General features: G+C 31.6%; 1 protein-coding gene across 18 annotated transcripts in view; it reads right to left on the bottom strand.

Annotated features, from left to right (window-relative positions):
* LOC118201136 (uncharacterized) overlaps window positions 1-17,641 on the bottom strand; it is a 385,427-nt gene that overhangs the window by 274,073 nt on the left and 93,713 nt on the right. For all 18 annotated transcript variants that reach the window (XM_085825487.1, XM_085825518.1, XM_085825505.1 and 15 more), the window contains 4 exons: window positions 8,008-8,076; window positions 6,606-6,689; window positions 6,321-6,404; window positions 4,013-4,117 (listed from right to left, as the gene is read on the bottom strand). In XM_085825487.1, coding sequence (XP_085681613.1) covers window positions 4,013-4,117; window positions 6,321-6,404; window positions 6,606-6,689; window positions 8,008-8,076 — 342 coding nt within the window. The remainder of the gene's footprint in view (window positions 1-4,012; window positions 4,118-6,320; window positions 6,405-6,605; window positions 6,690-8,007; window positions 8,077-17,641) is intronic.

Genomic DNA, 17,641 nt, shown 5'->3' with positions numbered 1-17,641 from the left:
TAGTGACAGAGAAGCCTTTTTAAAGAAAATGCGTTAAAGCACTAGCAAATGAAGAAAAATGTAACTCATAAAATTTTGCTCAGCAATAATTAAATAAATAACTGTAAAGTATAATTTATAAATATCAATTTTTAAAAATAAATTAATTTTTTTAAGTCCTATTAAATTTCAAAGCATTTCAATTCAAAAGTCTTTTTGGTTTAAAGTTCACATAATCATGATTCTTCAGGGAAAATTTTCGTTATCACAGAGTATCACAAACATTTCTACATAACCATTACTTATTATAATTAAACATATACTTATTATAATTAAACATATACAAATTAATGACACAGATTTTCATAATTATGTAAATAATTATTTTGGATTTTTAAGTTATTTCTCTCCATTTGCTAATGCTTTAGCACCTTTTCTCTAAAAGTGCTGAAGCATTTTTAGAGATTTGCTAATGCTTTAGCACCTTTTCTTTCACCAAACCATTTCTTCTTGAAGGGGTAGAATATGTAAAATATAAAATATCTATCTTTCAAATAATAAATCAATAATAGCCCTTTCACTTTCGTTTTCATTCCAAAAATAACAGAGCAATAAGTTTTCTAACTAAACTCCCTGCAGTTTCTGATGTTTACTTATCCATGAAATCTGAACCCAACATCTGGACATTAATCTGTCATGTCATCTGAAATGTAATTCAGTGTAAAAGATAGTTGCCTCATAACTCCCCCTCTCTCCACTCTTCTCTTCTGCTTCTTTTCACTGTGTCACCTTGTCGCTATCCAAGCAGTGTTTACTCTTCCAATTTAGTCCTTGGTTTAAGAAATGTAAGTTGTATAAAAATGTGGGGTGCGTAGCACACCCATAGTGATGATGTGCATTATCAAGGAATAAAATTATGTGTAGAGAAGGCACTCCAAATTCTCAGATGAACTATTACGATTAAATAATTAAAATGGTTTATCAGCTAATTTTGGATTAACAGAAACACACTGGTTTTCCTAGGATGTGGAGTTCAAATGAATCTGATCTACCTCCTCTTGATTACCTTGAATCAGATTTTAACTGTACTCCTTTTCCTTTCCATCCATTCTATGTATTTTTAAGTATTCCTGTTGTTTGGGGGATTTCTTCTGATTTAAAAATGCTGAGATGATGGTTTTTTTTTTTTTTTTTTTTTTTACATATTGTGAGAGATTTCGGGCTTATACTGGTTTTAAATTTCATTAGTGTTACATCTTTGTGGATTTAGTTCGAAATGTATTACATATATGTATATTGAAAACATTAGATGTGGATAATAATTCCTTAAAAACAGTTGCAGCACTTTTACATCCTTGAGAAACAATTTAATTTGTGCTCTCTCATTTTGTACCTTGATTCCTTTTCCTCCAATATACATCGAAACCGAAACTGGATGCATTAAAGGCCGGCAGAAATTTTCATGTGTAATGAATGCAAAAGCCACTCTTTCATATGAAAATTTACACCTATCATACTGAAAGAGTTAAAGAGAAATTTACCAATTTTCTAGTTCAATATATAATATTTTATTATTTCCTTCTTAAAGTGGTGACAACAAGAACTTCTGAAAAATTTCCTGCTATTTAAAATTAATTCTACCATGTTACATGAGGTATACCTGTATGTATAAAGCCTTTATTCCACCCTATAAAATATTCCTTAGATTAGAAAGTTTCCTTAGTATCACAGCATTATTTGAAAGAATCAATTCATGACATAGCACAAATTGCAGATGCATTAAAAGCATCCTCAATAGAGGGAGGGGAGAGAAAATACAAAAGTATGGTGAGGTAATGATAAAGAAAAGACTCTGCATAGATTATGCAGAATTCTGACACTTTTAACAGCAAATAAAAGTTAAGAAGTCTTAAATAAAACCAGTGTCTACATACACAACAAAATATTTAACTCAATGTATAGCAAGCAGCAGATACATAAAAATACTGCCACAGTCAATGTCTTCAAAAGTTTCAAGTTAACTGTTTTTAAAAGGGATGTGAAAAGCAGTGAATCAGCTTATTCATTTTTTGAAATATATATATTTAAATTAAATAACATACACAAAACTTTTTATGCTCTATAAATAATTCTTCTATTAATCAAGTGTTCTTCTATTAATGTACTTCAAAGCAACACAAGATATGCAAGACATAAGACATTTTTCAAATATATAGTTACTATAAACAACATCACAGAAAAAAGTGAGAAAAAAGATAAGCAAAAGAATTCTAAATATACATAGAACCATACCATTATTTTTATTATTTCTTCTGAAGCCAATATTAAGTTTTTAAGTAAAATGTAATTTGAAAATACACTGGTGTGCAAAAATTAAGGACGAAGTCGAAAAATTAGCATATCAGCTGAACGAAGAGGCAGAGCGGACAGAAAGACCAATCAGGAGATTAAGTAAGGTGATGTACGGTAGCACATGTGCAGATATGCAGGTAGACGTAATGGGGGAGTGTCTGAGTAGTATAAAGCATGTTGTCGGTGTAAGATCAGTATTTCTGGCAAAGAGATTGTACAGCGTATAGCAGTTAAAATCACACCGAGTTGCTGCCTCAGCAAGAAATGGCGAATAATCAATCTGTTAGACGACATCTGGATGATTTTACTCGAGGACGAATCATTGGGAAGTTGGAGGAAGGCCGCAGTGTGACAAGTGCGGCTGCAGAGTTCGGAATTGCTCACAGCATCGTTTCACGACTTTGGAGACAATTTCAAACTACAGGAACAGCTATCCGGGAGTTTAGTAGTGGTCGTCCACTAGGAACCACAGCCACAGATGACCGGTATATTGCCTTACAGGCCAGAAGAAACAGGCAGCAGACAGCGGGAGAAATCGCTAGACACACGACACAGGCGACTGGACGACCGATATCGCGTTTTACCGTGGCCAGAAGACTGCACAGTGGTGGTCTGTTTGCACGATGCCCTGTACGGTGTGTACCTCTAATGCCTGCCCATCGGAGAAGGTGTTCTCTGTGGTGCCGGGAACACCGGAATTGGAGAGACAATGAATGGGGACGAATACTCTTTACAGATGAGAGCAGATTCAGTCTGAGTAGCGATTCTCATTGTATACTCATCTGGAGAGAGCGGGGAAGCCGCAATCATCCCTCGAACATCATTGAAAGGGACAGGTATGGAGGTGGCGGTGTTCTCGTTTGGGGAGGCATCATGCTTGGTAGTCGTACAGACCTTCACATCTTCAACGCAGGTTCGGTCAACGGGACCCGTTATAGTAACGAGATTCTTCTTCCATATGTGCGTCTTTTTAGAGGCGCTATGGGTCTGAAGTTCCTTTTCATGGACGACAATGCACCATGTCATCGCACAGTAGCTGCCGAACAGCTCTTAGAGAGTGAGGATATTGAACGTATGGACTGGCCGTCACGATCTCCGGATCTCAATCCCATCGAGCATGTATGGGATTTTCTACGCAGACGCTTGGCAGCTCGTACCTTACCACCAGTAATGATTCTGGAGCTTCGATTGGCGCTGCAAGACGAATGGGCAGCAATGCCTCAACAACTCATTGACACCCTCATTCTCAGCATGGGCAGATGCTGTGAAACCTGCCTAGCAGTCAGGGGAGATCATATCCCCTATTAAAGACCAGATGTTTCTTGCTGGACGCCCATCACAGGGATGTTTCGGTCTTCCGTCGCATTGCGCTCCACGCTACTTTTTCAATAAAGCTTCTTTTTATCCCTCTGATTTCTATTTTAGTAAGTGTTGCTTACATTACTCATGTCCTTACATATTGGGGATCTTACGGTATTAAATGTGTTAATTTGGAAAGCTTTTGTGCAAAGTTATATTGAAAAAACCGTCTCGCCCTTAATTTTTGCACACCAGTGTATAATAAAAATTCCAACTACGCATAGAAGCATAAACACACACACACACACACACACACCCAAAAAAAAAAAAAAAAAAAAGAGCAGCAAATATTTAAGGGAAAAAAAGGTTTAATCTTAGTTACTTGTTGTTGGCTTTTAGACTGAATAGCTCGTGTCCCAGTTGATTTTTTGGCTACACATTTTCTTGGTGACACTGGTACACTGGTGTTATTTTCCAGAGTCATTTCCTGCAGAGGAAAAACAAACCATCAAAGATTTTCTGAAAATGAAATTTCATACTGCTAAAACCTTTTACAAAATCTATTTAATATTTTCATAATTACAAAAGTTTGTATCAATATTTTAAAAAAAGCTTAGAAATCATAATTTTGCAGCACATTTCAGAAAAATCACAAATATTTCTAAATGCTTTTAAAAGATACAAAAAACTTTTATTTTTATACTAATTAATGACTGAGACTAGCTGTTAAACATAAACTCAAAAATCTTTTAATAAATGAGCACTCACTTGCTATATGACCACAAATTTGGTCTGGTGAAAATCATGACCAAAGTGTGCTGCAGGCATAGATTTTGAGGGCTTTAACTTGAGTATTTCTTTGTTATTTATGATACTGTTTCCCAAAACACCATGATTGAAAGTTAACATAAAAGATGAGGAAGAATACTAAACACCATTAAAATTATCTCAATGAGGAAAAAATTGAAATGACTTCAGCAAAAGCAACAATAAGTGATTGTAGGAGAATGGTTTTTCACAAGAACAAAATGCAATATATGATTATGTTTGGGTTCTCTGATTCACGAAATTTGTGAAAGGGAATTAAAGTGAAAAATTTTATGTCATAATATCCCCCTGAAAATGCAGCAGCAAGCTACAGCATAGGCATTGTCAATGATAATGTCTATGCTGTGCCATGATCCCGTTTAGAAACATTTTAAAACTTGAGCAGCAAAATATCACAGTGGATATACTGAATCTTAAGTAGGTCCCATTAATGGTGAAGTGATTAAAGAGCAGTGACTACAGGTAATTTGACCTAGGGTTGAACCTATGCAAACAGGCTGGTAGCATAGTTGGTTTTTATATTTGCAATAAGAATAATATTCAGTTTTCTTTAAAAAGATTTTCTTGAAGGTACTTTTAGCATTGCCAAATAATCTTCACATGCTTTGCCTCAAGCAGAGTCAAATGGCACTAAAAGACTAGGAAAAGATAAAATAAAATACTCCAAAATTTAAGGGGGAAAAAAATACATAGTTATTGGCAGGTTTTATAAAAGTTGACTAATCATATAAAGAATAATATATTGTCTTCATCATTTCCCACCTTATGACATGCATTCTCTTTTGTATGGAATAAAATTTCCATTTCTCTCAGCAATGGTGTAAAAGATCTGATGCAATACAAATTGATTTGATTCATTGAATTTTGAAAGAAAATTTATGAATGGCCAAATTTTCACAGTGCCTGTGATGAGAAGGAACTGAAATGCTGCAATGAATTAAAAAATTTTAATATGTGATTTTATTTTATAGACATCATATAATCTTTTATTTATCTCCTTACTTTATGTTTCCTTAATACCTATTTCACTTTCTTATTCCTGTAACACTACTCTTAAAATCTTGCAATCATTAAGTTGCAAGACACACGATAGGTCTAAGCAGCTAAGCCACTGAAGCTACTTTTAAAGAGGGCTGGCTGTGCAAGTAGAAAAGAATATGAACCTGTTGAGTAAATTATTAGTGAATCTGAGTGGTGAAATGGTTCTGACTAAGGCACAAAAGAAAATTTAAATCATATGAAGTATAATGAAAACTCACGATTGAAGGTAAAACATTCACTAGTTCATGATGCAAGCAGCTGGAAACTTTTCAAATATTTCAGTAAACAAATTTTCAACCTCAGAGTAGTTACATGAGATACAGAAAAATGTAAAATGTGAGAAAATAAGGACAGAAAGTCACATGACTTTTCAAAGAACATTTTACCAATTACAACTTTACATCTAATATACACTAATTTTCTCTCTTTTATATAATTATAACCTATCAATCTAAACTAAACTTTAAAATAAATGACCATGTTTGACAGAATCAAGCATGCTAGCTATTGAAATAGGAACGAGTTTATGTAATTCCCAAAGTTCTGCAAAAGAAGTATTAGGGAAAAAGAAAATCATTTACTATACTTCGCTAATAATGTCTTTTTCTCTCAATGATAGTTTTTATAAGTTCAGAAGATATGCAATATCCTAAACTAGATACTGATATACGAAAAGTGCAGAATAGGATAAAAGATGACTTTCACATGCCATATGCTTCACATGGATCATGCAGTGAATTATTACCAATATTATACTGTTTTTGGAAACATAAATTACTTTAATTAAATAACTGTAAAAGAACTGAAAAAATTTTACTTACATTGAACAATCCTTCAAGAACCTTTCTTGACAAACCTACATGACAATGTTGCGATTGCAGTAATGTTTCCTGATCTTCCTTCCTCTGCAAAAAGAAAATAGTAAATATATAATGTATAATTTCATAAGAGTAAGAAATAAAGCCCACTGCAAAAAATGCAAATATAAGACTTTATAAAACATCTACTTAACATAGCACTAAAATCCTTGTTTCTGAAAACACAGTTTTCAAAACAATTCATTTTAAATATATAATTTCAAAAATTTTAACTAAAATTTAATTTACACTAGATGTTCCTTCAAGAAACTTTCTCGACCTTCCACGACGGCAATGTTGAGACCGTGATCTTGTTTCATGCTCTTTACCAGTCTGTAAAAAGGAGTTACTTTTAATTAAATAGAAGTGCACATTGTACAGTTGCTCGTAACAAAGCTACAATAAACATGCAATGCACTCTTTACCAAAATATGAAAAATATTAGACAAAAGCACCAAAGAAGGAAAACATTTACAAAATATGTTATAATACTAAAATCCTTTGATTTTGTGTCAATTCAAGAAAAAAAAAAAAAAAAAGAATGCTCTATGAGTTTGAAAAATTTTATTAAAACAATTTGAAACTGCATAACATTTTACAGTCATGTGAAATAATATCAATGTGTTTATACATGAAAACTCCCGTGTTAAAATAAAAAGAAATGAAAGGACTCTTGGAGAGAATAGTTATGTGAAATTTTAGTTAAATATAACTCACAAAAGATAAGGATATTATTTATTATTTGTGCACATGAACAGATTTACAAAAATAAATTTTCTGCATTATAAATGCATTATAAAAATTTATGTTTCAAAACAAAAAGGAAACAGATATTCCAACAATTAGACAACAGAATCTAAACTCATATAGCTATACCAAATTCAAGCAAAATATTTAGCAGCAAATATACAGCATTTAAAATAATGTGAGATCTTTAAAATGTGATAAATGATATATGCCTTTATTCTTCCACTTCCAACACTTAATTCCTTGGATTGTAGCATCTTAATTTTTAAAATTTCAATTTATGAAATATTCTACCAACATTTACATTAAAGGCTTCATTTTTTTTTCCCCAGTTGCATATGTAAAATTTCAAATTTGAAAACTTTTCTGCATTTTGTCTGAGCTTCCAAAATGGATAGCCAATCATGTTTTGATTCTTAGAAGGTAAAAAAATCATTAAAATTACTAGTTTTTCTTTACTAAACTTATATTAAAAAAAAGATTACACTAAAGTAAATCCCCTTGTCTTTTGCTGCGAGCAAAATATTTATCATTGTTGAATTCTTGATCTATTCCACTAAATTATCCATGAATCTTATCACTATGAATTAAAACTAGTTTCCGATTATTTCTATATATATGTAGCACAAGTGGCATAACAATAACATATAAACAACAAAGAGATATTTTTTGCAGTACTCTTCACTACTGAAATTTCTAAGCTTGTTAAAGTTTCACATATTATAACATTTGCAGCCAGATTCAAAATTCACGTTTTCTTCAAAGAAAAAAATATACAGAGTACTGAAAAGTACTGTAATAATTCATCATTACATTACGGTAAAAAATTGGAAATAAAAATTTGGATATATTATGAACTACAATGAACTGTTATAAACTTTTTAGACAAAGAATGGAAAATTACCTCCTCTTCAACAACCATCATGTCACTGTCAGGTTCACTTTGCTCCTCCTCTACATCATTAGTAACATCCTGAAGATATAAGCAAGTGATTTTTTTAAAAATTCAGGTCTTAATATAAAATTCATATACTAATAGAAAATATTTTTATAGGTTTTAAATATCATAAAAAAAAAATAAATGCTGAAAGAATTTCTTTTTTCTCCGACTATTAATTTGAGGAAGTTAGCTATTTCTATCCTTCAGAATATTTATCTTTTCTTAACGAAAATATGAGAAAAATACATTTCTCTCTTTAAAAGATTTGTTTCTCTACATCCACAGAAGTTGAAATGTGTTCTACAGCACTACACATTTATCACACCTAGCATTACAGGTGGGGAGGGGACACTGCCTATAATATTGTATTTGCTTTTACAATTTAATCTCTTATTTCTTGAGAAGGTATGATTAGAGTTCTTGTTTATTAGCTTCGTTTCCTCATCAGTCAACACTGTGATAAAATGTGTGCATTTCATTTGGCACCTTTGAACTTCAGCACAAATGCTACCTTTGAACTACAGCACAGCATTGCTATTGTCCTGTTTTTCTATTCTCCTAATAAAATATTTAAGTGTAATCCATTTTGCATGAATTTAATGTTACAGGTTATGGGTGTCAGTGCCCAGGAGACATCTTTCAATAAATGTATCAGGATTTACAATCAGTAACATAGATTAACACCTGTGATCACTGACTAACTTCATCTCCCTCTCCTTTCATAATGAAAATGCATTAATGTTGTTTAATGTTGTCTAGAGATCAAAGTCAAATTTTCAGCAAAACACTGAATCACAACAATTATTATACATGGAAATTTAAGCGAAAATCTGTGCTGATTACGGAAAATTTATAGAACATTTTTACTCTATAATTCCCATCTGCATTAGTTACAAAATGGATTTCAAAAGACAGAAAAGCAAGAGCAACTATTGGGGTTTTATTTAAAGATCAACTCAAACAAATTAGGACATATCTAAAAGTGTATAACTGTGAAGAAAACATGGAACTTAAACAGTATAACGAAAAAGTCAAGCAAATGAGCGATTATTAATGAAAGTGGAATTTCTTGTTTATTGTTAGGTGAAAAAAAAATTAGAACATATATTGTCTGTACTTATTTTAAGTAGCTTACCTGAAAATAATGCCACATTAATAACAGCTTTAGAAACTGGGGCAGAAGAAGATTTAACTGTACCGTTAATTAAGAAAAAATTTCTGGAAAAGCACACTTGTAAAAACAAAACCAAACAATCTGATACAAATTATGGAAACAAAACTTAAAAATCATACTCTTCATCCACACTTAACATTTCAAATGGCAAAAATACAGCACCTTGCTTCTTTTTCAAGAAATTAGGACATGTATTTGCTGACAGCACGAAAAATGCAGGAAAATTCGGGGTATCAAAATTAAAAAGGCAATACAGCTATGAATTCAAATGACATTAATGGAGTACAGTGATTTATAATCATCACTGTCTTAAATGTGTAAGTAATTTATATAATTGTTGGTGTATAGTTTTTAAAGCCACAATTCACATTTGTCAACAAAAAGCCTGGTGATTAATTTTCATAGAAACTCCATTCTTGAGCAAATAATTTCGATGAATGGAAATACAATGTTTAGTCAAGGAAAAGGTAATTGCTTTGATAATGTTAAAATAGTATATCATATTAATTCATTGTGTGCATGGAAAAAGACAATTCTGAAGTCAGTTTTCTTGTACTGAGGATTAATCATTCTGAAGAGGTTTTGTTATTTTTATATTTTAACGTCTCATATTCTGAAATGCAGTTTTATGTTACTACTGCTTTTATTAGCTCCACTTGCTTATCTGTCAGAGTGCTATGACTTAAAGTGCTTTTGATAGTCTGCCAGTGCTAACTTTGAACTCCCCTGTAACGTAATGAGTGCTGTAGCTCATGCTTTTTCATTATCTCAATAAAAAGTGTTACTCCAATCCATTACTGATGAATTTCATGCTACAGATATAATGTTCTCAAAGTTTATATAATGCTCTTGAAATTTCTTTCAATGTAACTACATAAGTTCTCTAAAAATGTTACATACTATTATTAATGATAAATTTCATTCCTGTTGCTCATGTAAGCACCATTTCTAAGCAAAACATGTTATATACTTCACCTTATTTGAAGACAAGATACAGCATAAAAGGCAGACTTATGCTCGGATGTGCACAGAAGTTACTAAAAGCCAACTGCTTATCAGTTCCTTCATTTTCTAATAATTAATAAAAATTTATATTATTGTCTCAAAATAGAATTTTTAATAGCTGGGCAACCATGGCAAAGGAAAGGATTGACAGCCATTACTAGCTCTTGTCTATTTCAGTACACACAAAATTCACAAGAGGCTGACAATCACATGTCTTGTTTTGCAAAATTTAGATATCAGGAGCTGTTACTGCACATTGTCAATGGCAAAACAGCAACCAAATTATATGAATTTATTAAACTATGAAACCAATATTATTTTATTTTCAAGAGCATACATGATTTCCAACTAATTACATAATATTTCATACATGTACTTCAACATTTCCATTCTAAAAGTGATTACTTTTTAAGCACAGAACATGGAACTTATTTCTTCCATTTTCTATAGAAAGAGGCTACACTTAAACATTTAGTCCATATTTTGGAATATACATGCCGACACATAAGTTAATTTTTTTCTAAACCAGATTTTTCATGGAAAGGAATATTAACAAATGCATAAATATAATAAAAGTTCTCTATACAAGATAAATTCATCTGCTTGATTTTAAACACAATAAAATTACACAGAATTTGAACACTACAAAAATACATTACATTGAATTTTAATAATATATGTGAATTCTGAGAAACGTTGTGCAGAATTTCAAGAAGACAAAGTTTCAGTAGTGTAACATTGTATCATAACATATTTTTTAGTCAAAACTCAAATCAACACACATGTATTTACTTTCATTCAATTTGCTGATAAATTATTTGAAAAAAAGTAATTTCCTATGAACATGATGTAAAAAGTTAAAACTGATAAAAAATTCCATTTTCTAAAAGCATAGCACAATACAGTATGAATATTACAACTACTTAACACTCTTACAATGCAGAATTTAGAGGATCAAAATAATAACTAATACAGTCCAAATAAAAAATAAATAAATAAAAATTAAAACAAACAGAAGATCTTTATGATATTGCTAGTGATACAGTAATATTATTAGTGATTCAAGGAAACATTTTAAAACTAATGTGAAAGATGAATGGGTGTAAACAAAATAGAAAATGAGATTTAGAATTCAAGCTCTCAAAACATTTTTTTTTCTTTCTTCAACAGTTAAGATCATATTCCATCGTGGGTTTTTCAGAAGTCTTCTTCTTCCAATGAATGTTTTTTTCTTTTATAAGCCATGTTCTTATATTCAGGAGTAATCATAAAATAATAGTAATTGCAATAATAGCAGTACAATGTTTGACAACTAAAAAAAATAGCAATGAAACTTATTTCCAACACAGAGATGAAGAACAGGTAGGGATAAACTGGATTCAATTGTTTGAATATGTCAAGTCACAAGACTGTTAAAGAAGACAAGTCTCTGTAAAGAGATTTCTAAACGAAATTGGGTCATATCTACAGTGCATAAGAAAAACTACAAAATAACATGCATCCAGTCCATTCAACAACCAGAAATAACATCAGAGGAAAAATAGCACTTTTTGGATGTTTAAAACCACTTCCTGGCTAGTGGACAATACTATCATAGACAACAACATCCATGTATAAAAATGGAAAGGAGCATTTCATCCCAGAGCACTTCTGTAGAATGAAAAGTCCTTTGAAATTAGAGAACATGTACTGTAAATCTGGATTTATGTACAGTAAAGTGGCCAAAAAATACATAAATTGAGATATTTTGCTGCTTTAAGATGCATATAGGAAGAAAATTTATAAATCTCTTAGATGAGTAAGGGTCAATCTTTGTCATGCAGTTCATGAAATGCAGAACATTGCAATGTGTGAGAAAGTAAAATGAATACTCATTGCTCATTTAAACAGAAATTTATCAAATTTCTATTTCAATACTTCATTTTTGTATAAGATTACACCTAACTGATAAGTATTATATGTAAATTCAAACTGAATTTGAAAAACAAATTACATGACTTAAATAAAATAGATCCAATTTTTTCTTTCTTTTGAAGCACCAGTACTCTCAATTTATTTTTTTCCAATGTCTTTTAGAATGGTACAGTCAAAAGTCGTTAATTCGGACACCCATAATCCGGACCTCAAAGCTACAAACTTTCTGCGCATGTGTCGCGTTCACGCATGCGCACAGGCGTTTACGAGAGCGCGTAAGACCCTTACGGCTGCGAATATGTTTGTGCGCATGCGCGTTTAATGTGTAACGGAGTTATACGCTAAGCTAAAATTATCTAATTCAGTTAATGTTGCAGATTGCATTGTTCCTTAATCTTCGAATTGGATCCGGCTTATTATTTTTTGCAGACTGTTAGAGCAATTTTATAAAAGTAAGCTTGAACTTTCGATTATGTCAAATAGAATTTCCGATATATATTTACTACAAAGCGAAAGTATGTTTTGAAATCCAAAATATGTTTATCAATTTCACGCTGCTCTGCGGCAGAAGAGGGGGCAGAAACGTCATTATTAGATTATGATAGATTAGAAAGATTATGTCAAATATAATTTCCGATATATATTTACTAATATGTAATTTGTATCTACAAAGCGAAAGTATGTTTTGAAATCCGAAATCTGTTTATCAATTTCACACAGCGGATTGGAAGTTGATCTGTCAACACTATCCTTATCTTCAGGGCAGATGTTTTTATTTTATTTGGTTTATAATTCCGTACTAAGTGCAGTATTTCATCTCGATCTACTCCGTCTTTGATATGATTTAAATCAAGTTCCTCGTCATTATAATTCGCTTCCGATAGTGAAGAAAGTGACCCAGAGGTTATTGAAAACGAAAACATTTCGATTGACAAATTCGGTATTCTCAACACAGCAATTATAGGACTTGAACAGCGGAACTTTGTAACTAAACAAGAAATTATGTCTGTTTAATAGAATTAAAGAGAAAGTATTATCACATGAAACGAAGCAACTTACACTGAAGGAAATGTTTAATAAAGTAAACAAATAAATATTAAGCTTTTTCTTTTTGTAAATTTTGATACCCTTTAGATCATAATTATTCTTTATTTCATAAATTACGGTTTCATATTTTTAATTTTGTAATTTCTGCATGTTATCTTACCAGATTTAAATTGATGATCTATAATCCGAAAAAATCGATAATCCGGAATCGCCGAAGTCCCGACGAGTCTGGATTAATGACTTTTGACTGTATTAGGAACTTATAATTCAGTTACTATATTTAATTTCATCATGTCTATTTCATACGAAGATATATGACATCATAAACTTGTTAATAGCATTATGGAAATGAGGTAAGAAGAAATCTTCCCAGAAATGCTTAAAAAATTTAAGACATTTTCATAATTCTGACATTACATTATTTTGGATTTGTAAGAAAATTCTCGTGTTAGAGACAGCACTTCTACCATTTTACATTTTTAAGACTAAAAATAGTTAAGACACAATAACACGCCGAATAAATACTAATTCAAAAGACAAACAACAAAAATCAGCATTATATTTACAAAATTTCCACAGAACTAGTTTTGATGGTTTTACCCAACCACCATCCTCAGCTGCAAAACCGCAAATGAACAAGATAGGAAAAAATGATGCAAAAGAACAATTCTTCTGAATTAGTGCGAATCTGTTGCGAATTGTGCCAGATTATATGCTCTTCCCAAAATTCATAAAAGTGGTATTCCTTTCCGCCCTATTGTATCAAATTTAGGTACTGCCTCGTTTCCATTAGCTAAATATTTGGTTTCTAGATTTTCCACTCTCTTAGACAATAACATTTACACCATAAAAAATTCAATAGAGTTTGTAAAAAAGGTTAAAAACATTTCTCCTAGTAATTTACTCATGGTTTCTTTTGATGTAAAATCATTATTCACCAATGTCCCGGTGGAGGGTGCATTAAGATGTCTAGAAACCAGACTTCGCGAATTTCATTTCTCTTGCATCGAAATTGATGAGCTAATTTCTCTCACTCAACTCTGTTTGAAACAAACACATTTTGTTTTCCAAAATAAATATTACAAGCAAACTGAGGGATTAGCCATGGGAAGCCCCCTCAGTCCCATCCTGGCTGATATCTACATGCATTATTATGAATCAAAATTGTTTGAAACTTTAAACTTCACGGCATGGTTCCACTACGTAGACGATACTTTTACCCTGTTTGAAGGTAATAAAGATGATTTAACCCTTTGCGGCATGGTGGGTCAATATATGTCCCACCTAATTAATATTTATTTTCTCAGTTAGCAATTTCCGTTAGAAATTTTCTAATCTTTTAAAAATAATCTATTTTAGTTATTATTTTTCTCAGTAGATGTTACTACTATACCAGGGCTTAAGTTTATAAGCAAAAAATATTCAAAATAGGATCACAAGAGTGATATCCATGTATCTCGCATTTTTCAATATTTTAAAAATTTTGTATACAATTTATGATATGTATGATTCTTTTTAATATTCAAAGGTATTTTATTTTCAAAAATCTTAATTGGATTCAATATTTTATAACATTAATTTTGCAGTTGAAATAAGTGGGTTAAAATTTGTCCCACCACACACTTGAATTTCCGCTCAATAGATGGCAGCACTCACGATTATTTTTTCTTTTCTTTTTTGCATCTACTTTTTTCATGATTGCGCATGCTTTACATCCGTTGTATGCTCTGATGTGCTAAAATGTCTAGAAAAAAATTAACAACTCAGGAAGCTTTGAATCTTTTTGCTGAATTGCCATCCGATTGCGACTCAAATGCTTCAGATGTCAGTTCTGATTCAGATGAAATTGAAATCCAGGATAGAATAACTGAGGTTGAAGTTATTGCTGAAGAAGAAAGGGAAGTAGTTATAATTTGTTTCGCTTTTTAAAGACACAGACCCATCTATGCATGTGGCACTGTAAATATGGATCGGAAGTATCTACCCAAAAATTTAAAAGACAAATTTATATCAAGAGAATATATAGACTTTTCAGTTAGCGATGATTCAATTTATTGCATAAAATGGAAGGATAAAAGATCTGTTTCTATCCTGTCTTGCTTGGAAAAGGCAACTGAAATGAAAGAAATTAACAGAAAAGAACGAGATGGAAAGACAAAAAAAAAAAAAAAAAAAAAAGTACTGTGCCCAAACAGCATTATTTCATACAATAAGAATATGGGATATGTCGATTGATTGATCAACTGAAAGGACTATATGAAATAGACCGCAAAAGCAAGAAATGGTGGCACATGATTTTTTTTTACTTTTTAGATGCGAGTATAGTAAACACATTTATTCAAATTTGTTCGCGAACCTGATCATGATGTAAAAACAATGAAAGATTTTCTTCTCTCAGTTACAGAAGGTCTAATGGCACTTGCAGGCAAGAAAGAGCTGAAAAGAAAACTGAAATCCCCAGTTCAAATAAAAACTAAAAACCCGTTCGTACAACCAGAAAAGAGACTAAAAAATGTAAGTAAAACGCCAAAGAGAACGAGCAGGAGAAGATGTGCATATTGCAGCATATCGAAAGAAGAACGACAAACATTTTGGATGTGTGAAACATGTGAAGTACCTCTATGCTTACAAAAGAATGAAACAACATGTTTTTCAAAGTTTCATGAAAAATGACTTTTTTTAATTTTAATCATATATAAATGTTTTTGAATCAAGTGCCAATTTTAATATTTTATTTAGTATCATATGTACAAGTATAAAATTTTAATCTTAAAATAATATTCAAGAAAATATTTTCTTTTGTTCCTAAAATTTAAAAATATTAAATATATACTATATGCAAAATGCGCATATGCAAAATTTTACAAGTCATGCATATATGCAATAAGTACAAAATGCATTTTAGTGTGTTTATTATGAATATTTTAGAATGCACGCTTTATTTTGTTTATTCATTCCACATATGATTTTTTTTCCTGCTATACAGCAATATGCTATAAGACATGTGCTAGTTGCATGGTGGGACAAACGGTATCCCACCTTCCACCGTAAAAAATAAAAGCTCAGAATTTTTTTCAAGCCTTAAAGGCACTTAAGTAAGTCCATCTGACTTATTCTAAGGCATTTTTTTTAAAGATTAAAATATATTTTAAATATGCGTGTCGCAAAGGGTTAAATAAAATTCTTTCAACAATGAATTCTATTGATCCTGCTATTCAGTTCACTTTTGAACTTGAGACTTGCAATTCTCTTCCGTTTCTCGACATTCTGGTCACACGTAACACATCCAACTTCAGTACTACAGTTTACCATAAACCTTCATCGGTTTGCCTTCCACCACACTTTAAATCATGTCATCCGACTAAACAAAAGTTAGCTTCATTTTATTCCTATGTTTTCCGTGCTCTTCAAGTTTGCTCCTCCAAACTAGCCCTTGATGAAGAACTAAATTATTTGAAAGCAATAGCTATTGACAGGGGCTTTTCACCCAACATTATTAATCAAGCAGTTAAAAAATTCTCATCTCAACACACTAAAAGGCACACTCTTGTTTTAAGAGATTATAAAAATTCTGTTGTCATTCCCTTCTTTCCATCAATTAGCTATAAAGTTGCACATATTTTGCAGAAATTTAACTTTCGGGTTGTTTATTCTCCCATCAATAAAATTCCGAGTTCCATACTTAAGGACCCCATTCCGGAGATGAATTCCTGGGGTATTTATAGGATTCCTTGTCAGTGTGGTTCAATTTACATTGGCCAAACTAAGAGAGCCTTAAAATTTCGCGTCAAGGAACATGAGGCATATGTTAGAAAATAGGAAACACAGAAGTCTTCTGTTGCGCAACATTGTTGGCCTGAAAATCACACTTTCAATTTTTCTGCTGCCAAAATTATTCAAAAAACATCTTGCATTGGAGAACTGGATTTTCTAGAGGCATTTCACATTCATAAAAATCTTCCTGGTCTAGTTAACGATCCTGATTCCAATCCAAATTTGCCTTTGGCCTTTAAAGAAATTATGTTTTAGTTCTGGTTTCACCAACAGATGGCGCCACTTGCTTATTCTTGTCCAGGCTTTCTTATCTTATCTAATCATTTTTTCCTATCTTGTTCATTTGCGGTTTTGCAGCTGAGGATGGTGATTCAGTAAAACCATCGAAACTAGTCCTGTGGAAATTTTGTAAATATAACGCTGATTTTTGTTGTTTGTCTTCTGAATTACTAAAACTAGTTCTTCCTATAAAGATATAGAGGAGTATCAACACCGAATGAGACAATAGTTAATTTAGATTAGGAAGATAATTTAAATTAGGAAAGATTAATAAACTTCCAAACATTTTCCAAAAAGGTTTCAATAGAACAAGGAGAACAAAGTCAGTTAGATATAACTTATATTAGACGTTTCTTCAAGAACTTTTCTGGGCCTTCCTCGAGGGCGATTATGACATTCTAGTAG

The sequence above is a fragment of the Stegodyphus dumicola genome, chromosome 1 (assembly GCF_044657685.1).
Source record: "Stegodyphus dumicola isolate Sdum_Otavi_A_Nest chromosome 1, ASM4465768v1".
NCBI classification, from domain to species: Eukaryota; Metazoa; Arthropoda; class Arachnida; order Araneae; family Eresidae; genus Stegodyphus; species Stegodyphus dumicola.
Note: the sequence above shows the minus strand (reverse complement) of the source record. Positions and strands in the feature narration are given on the sequence as shown.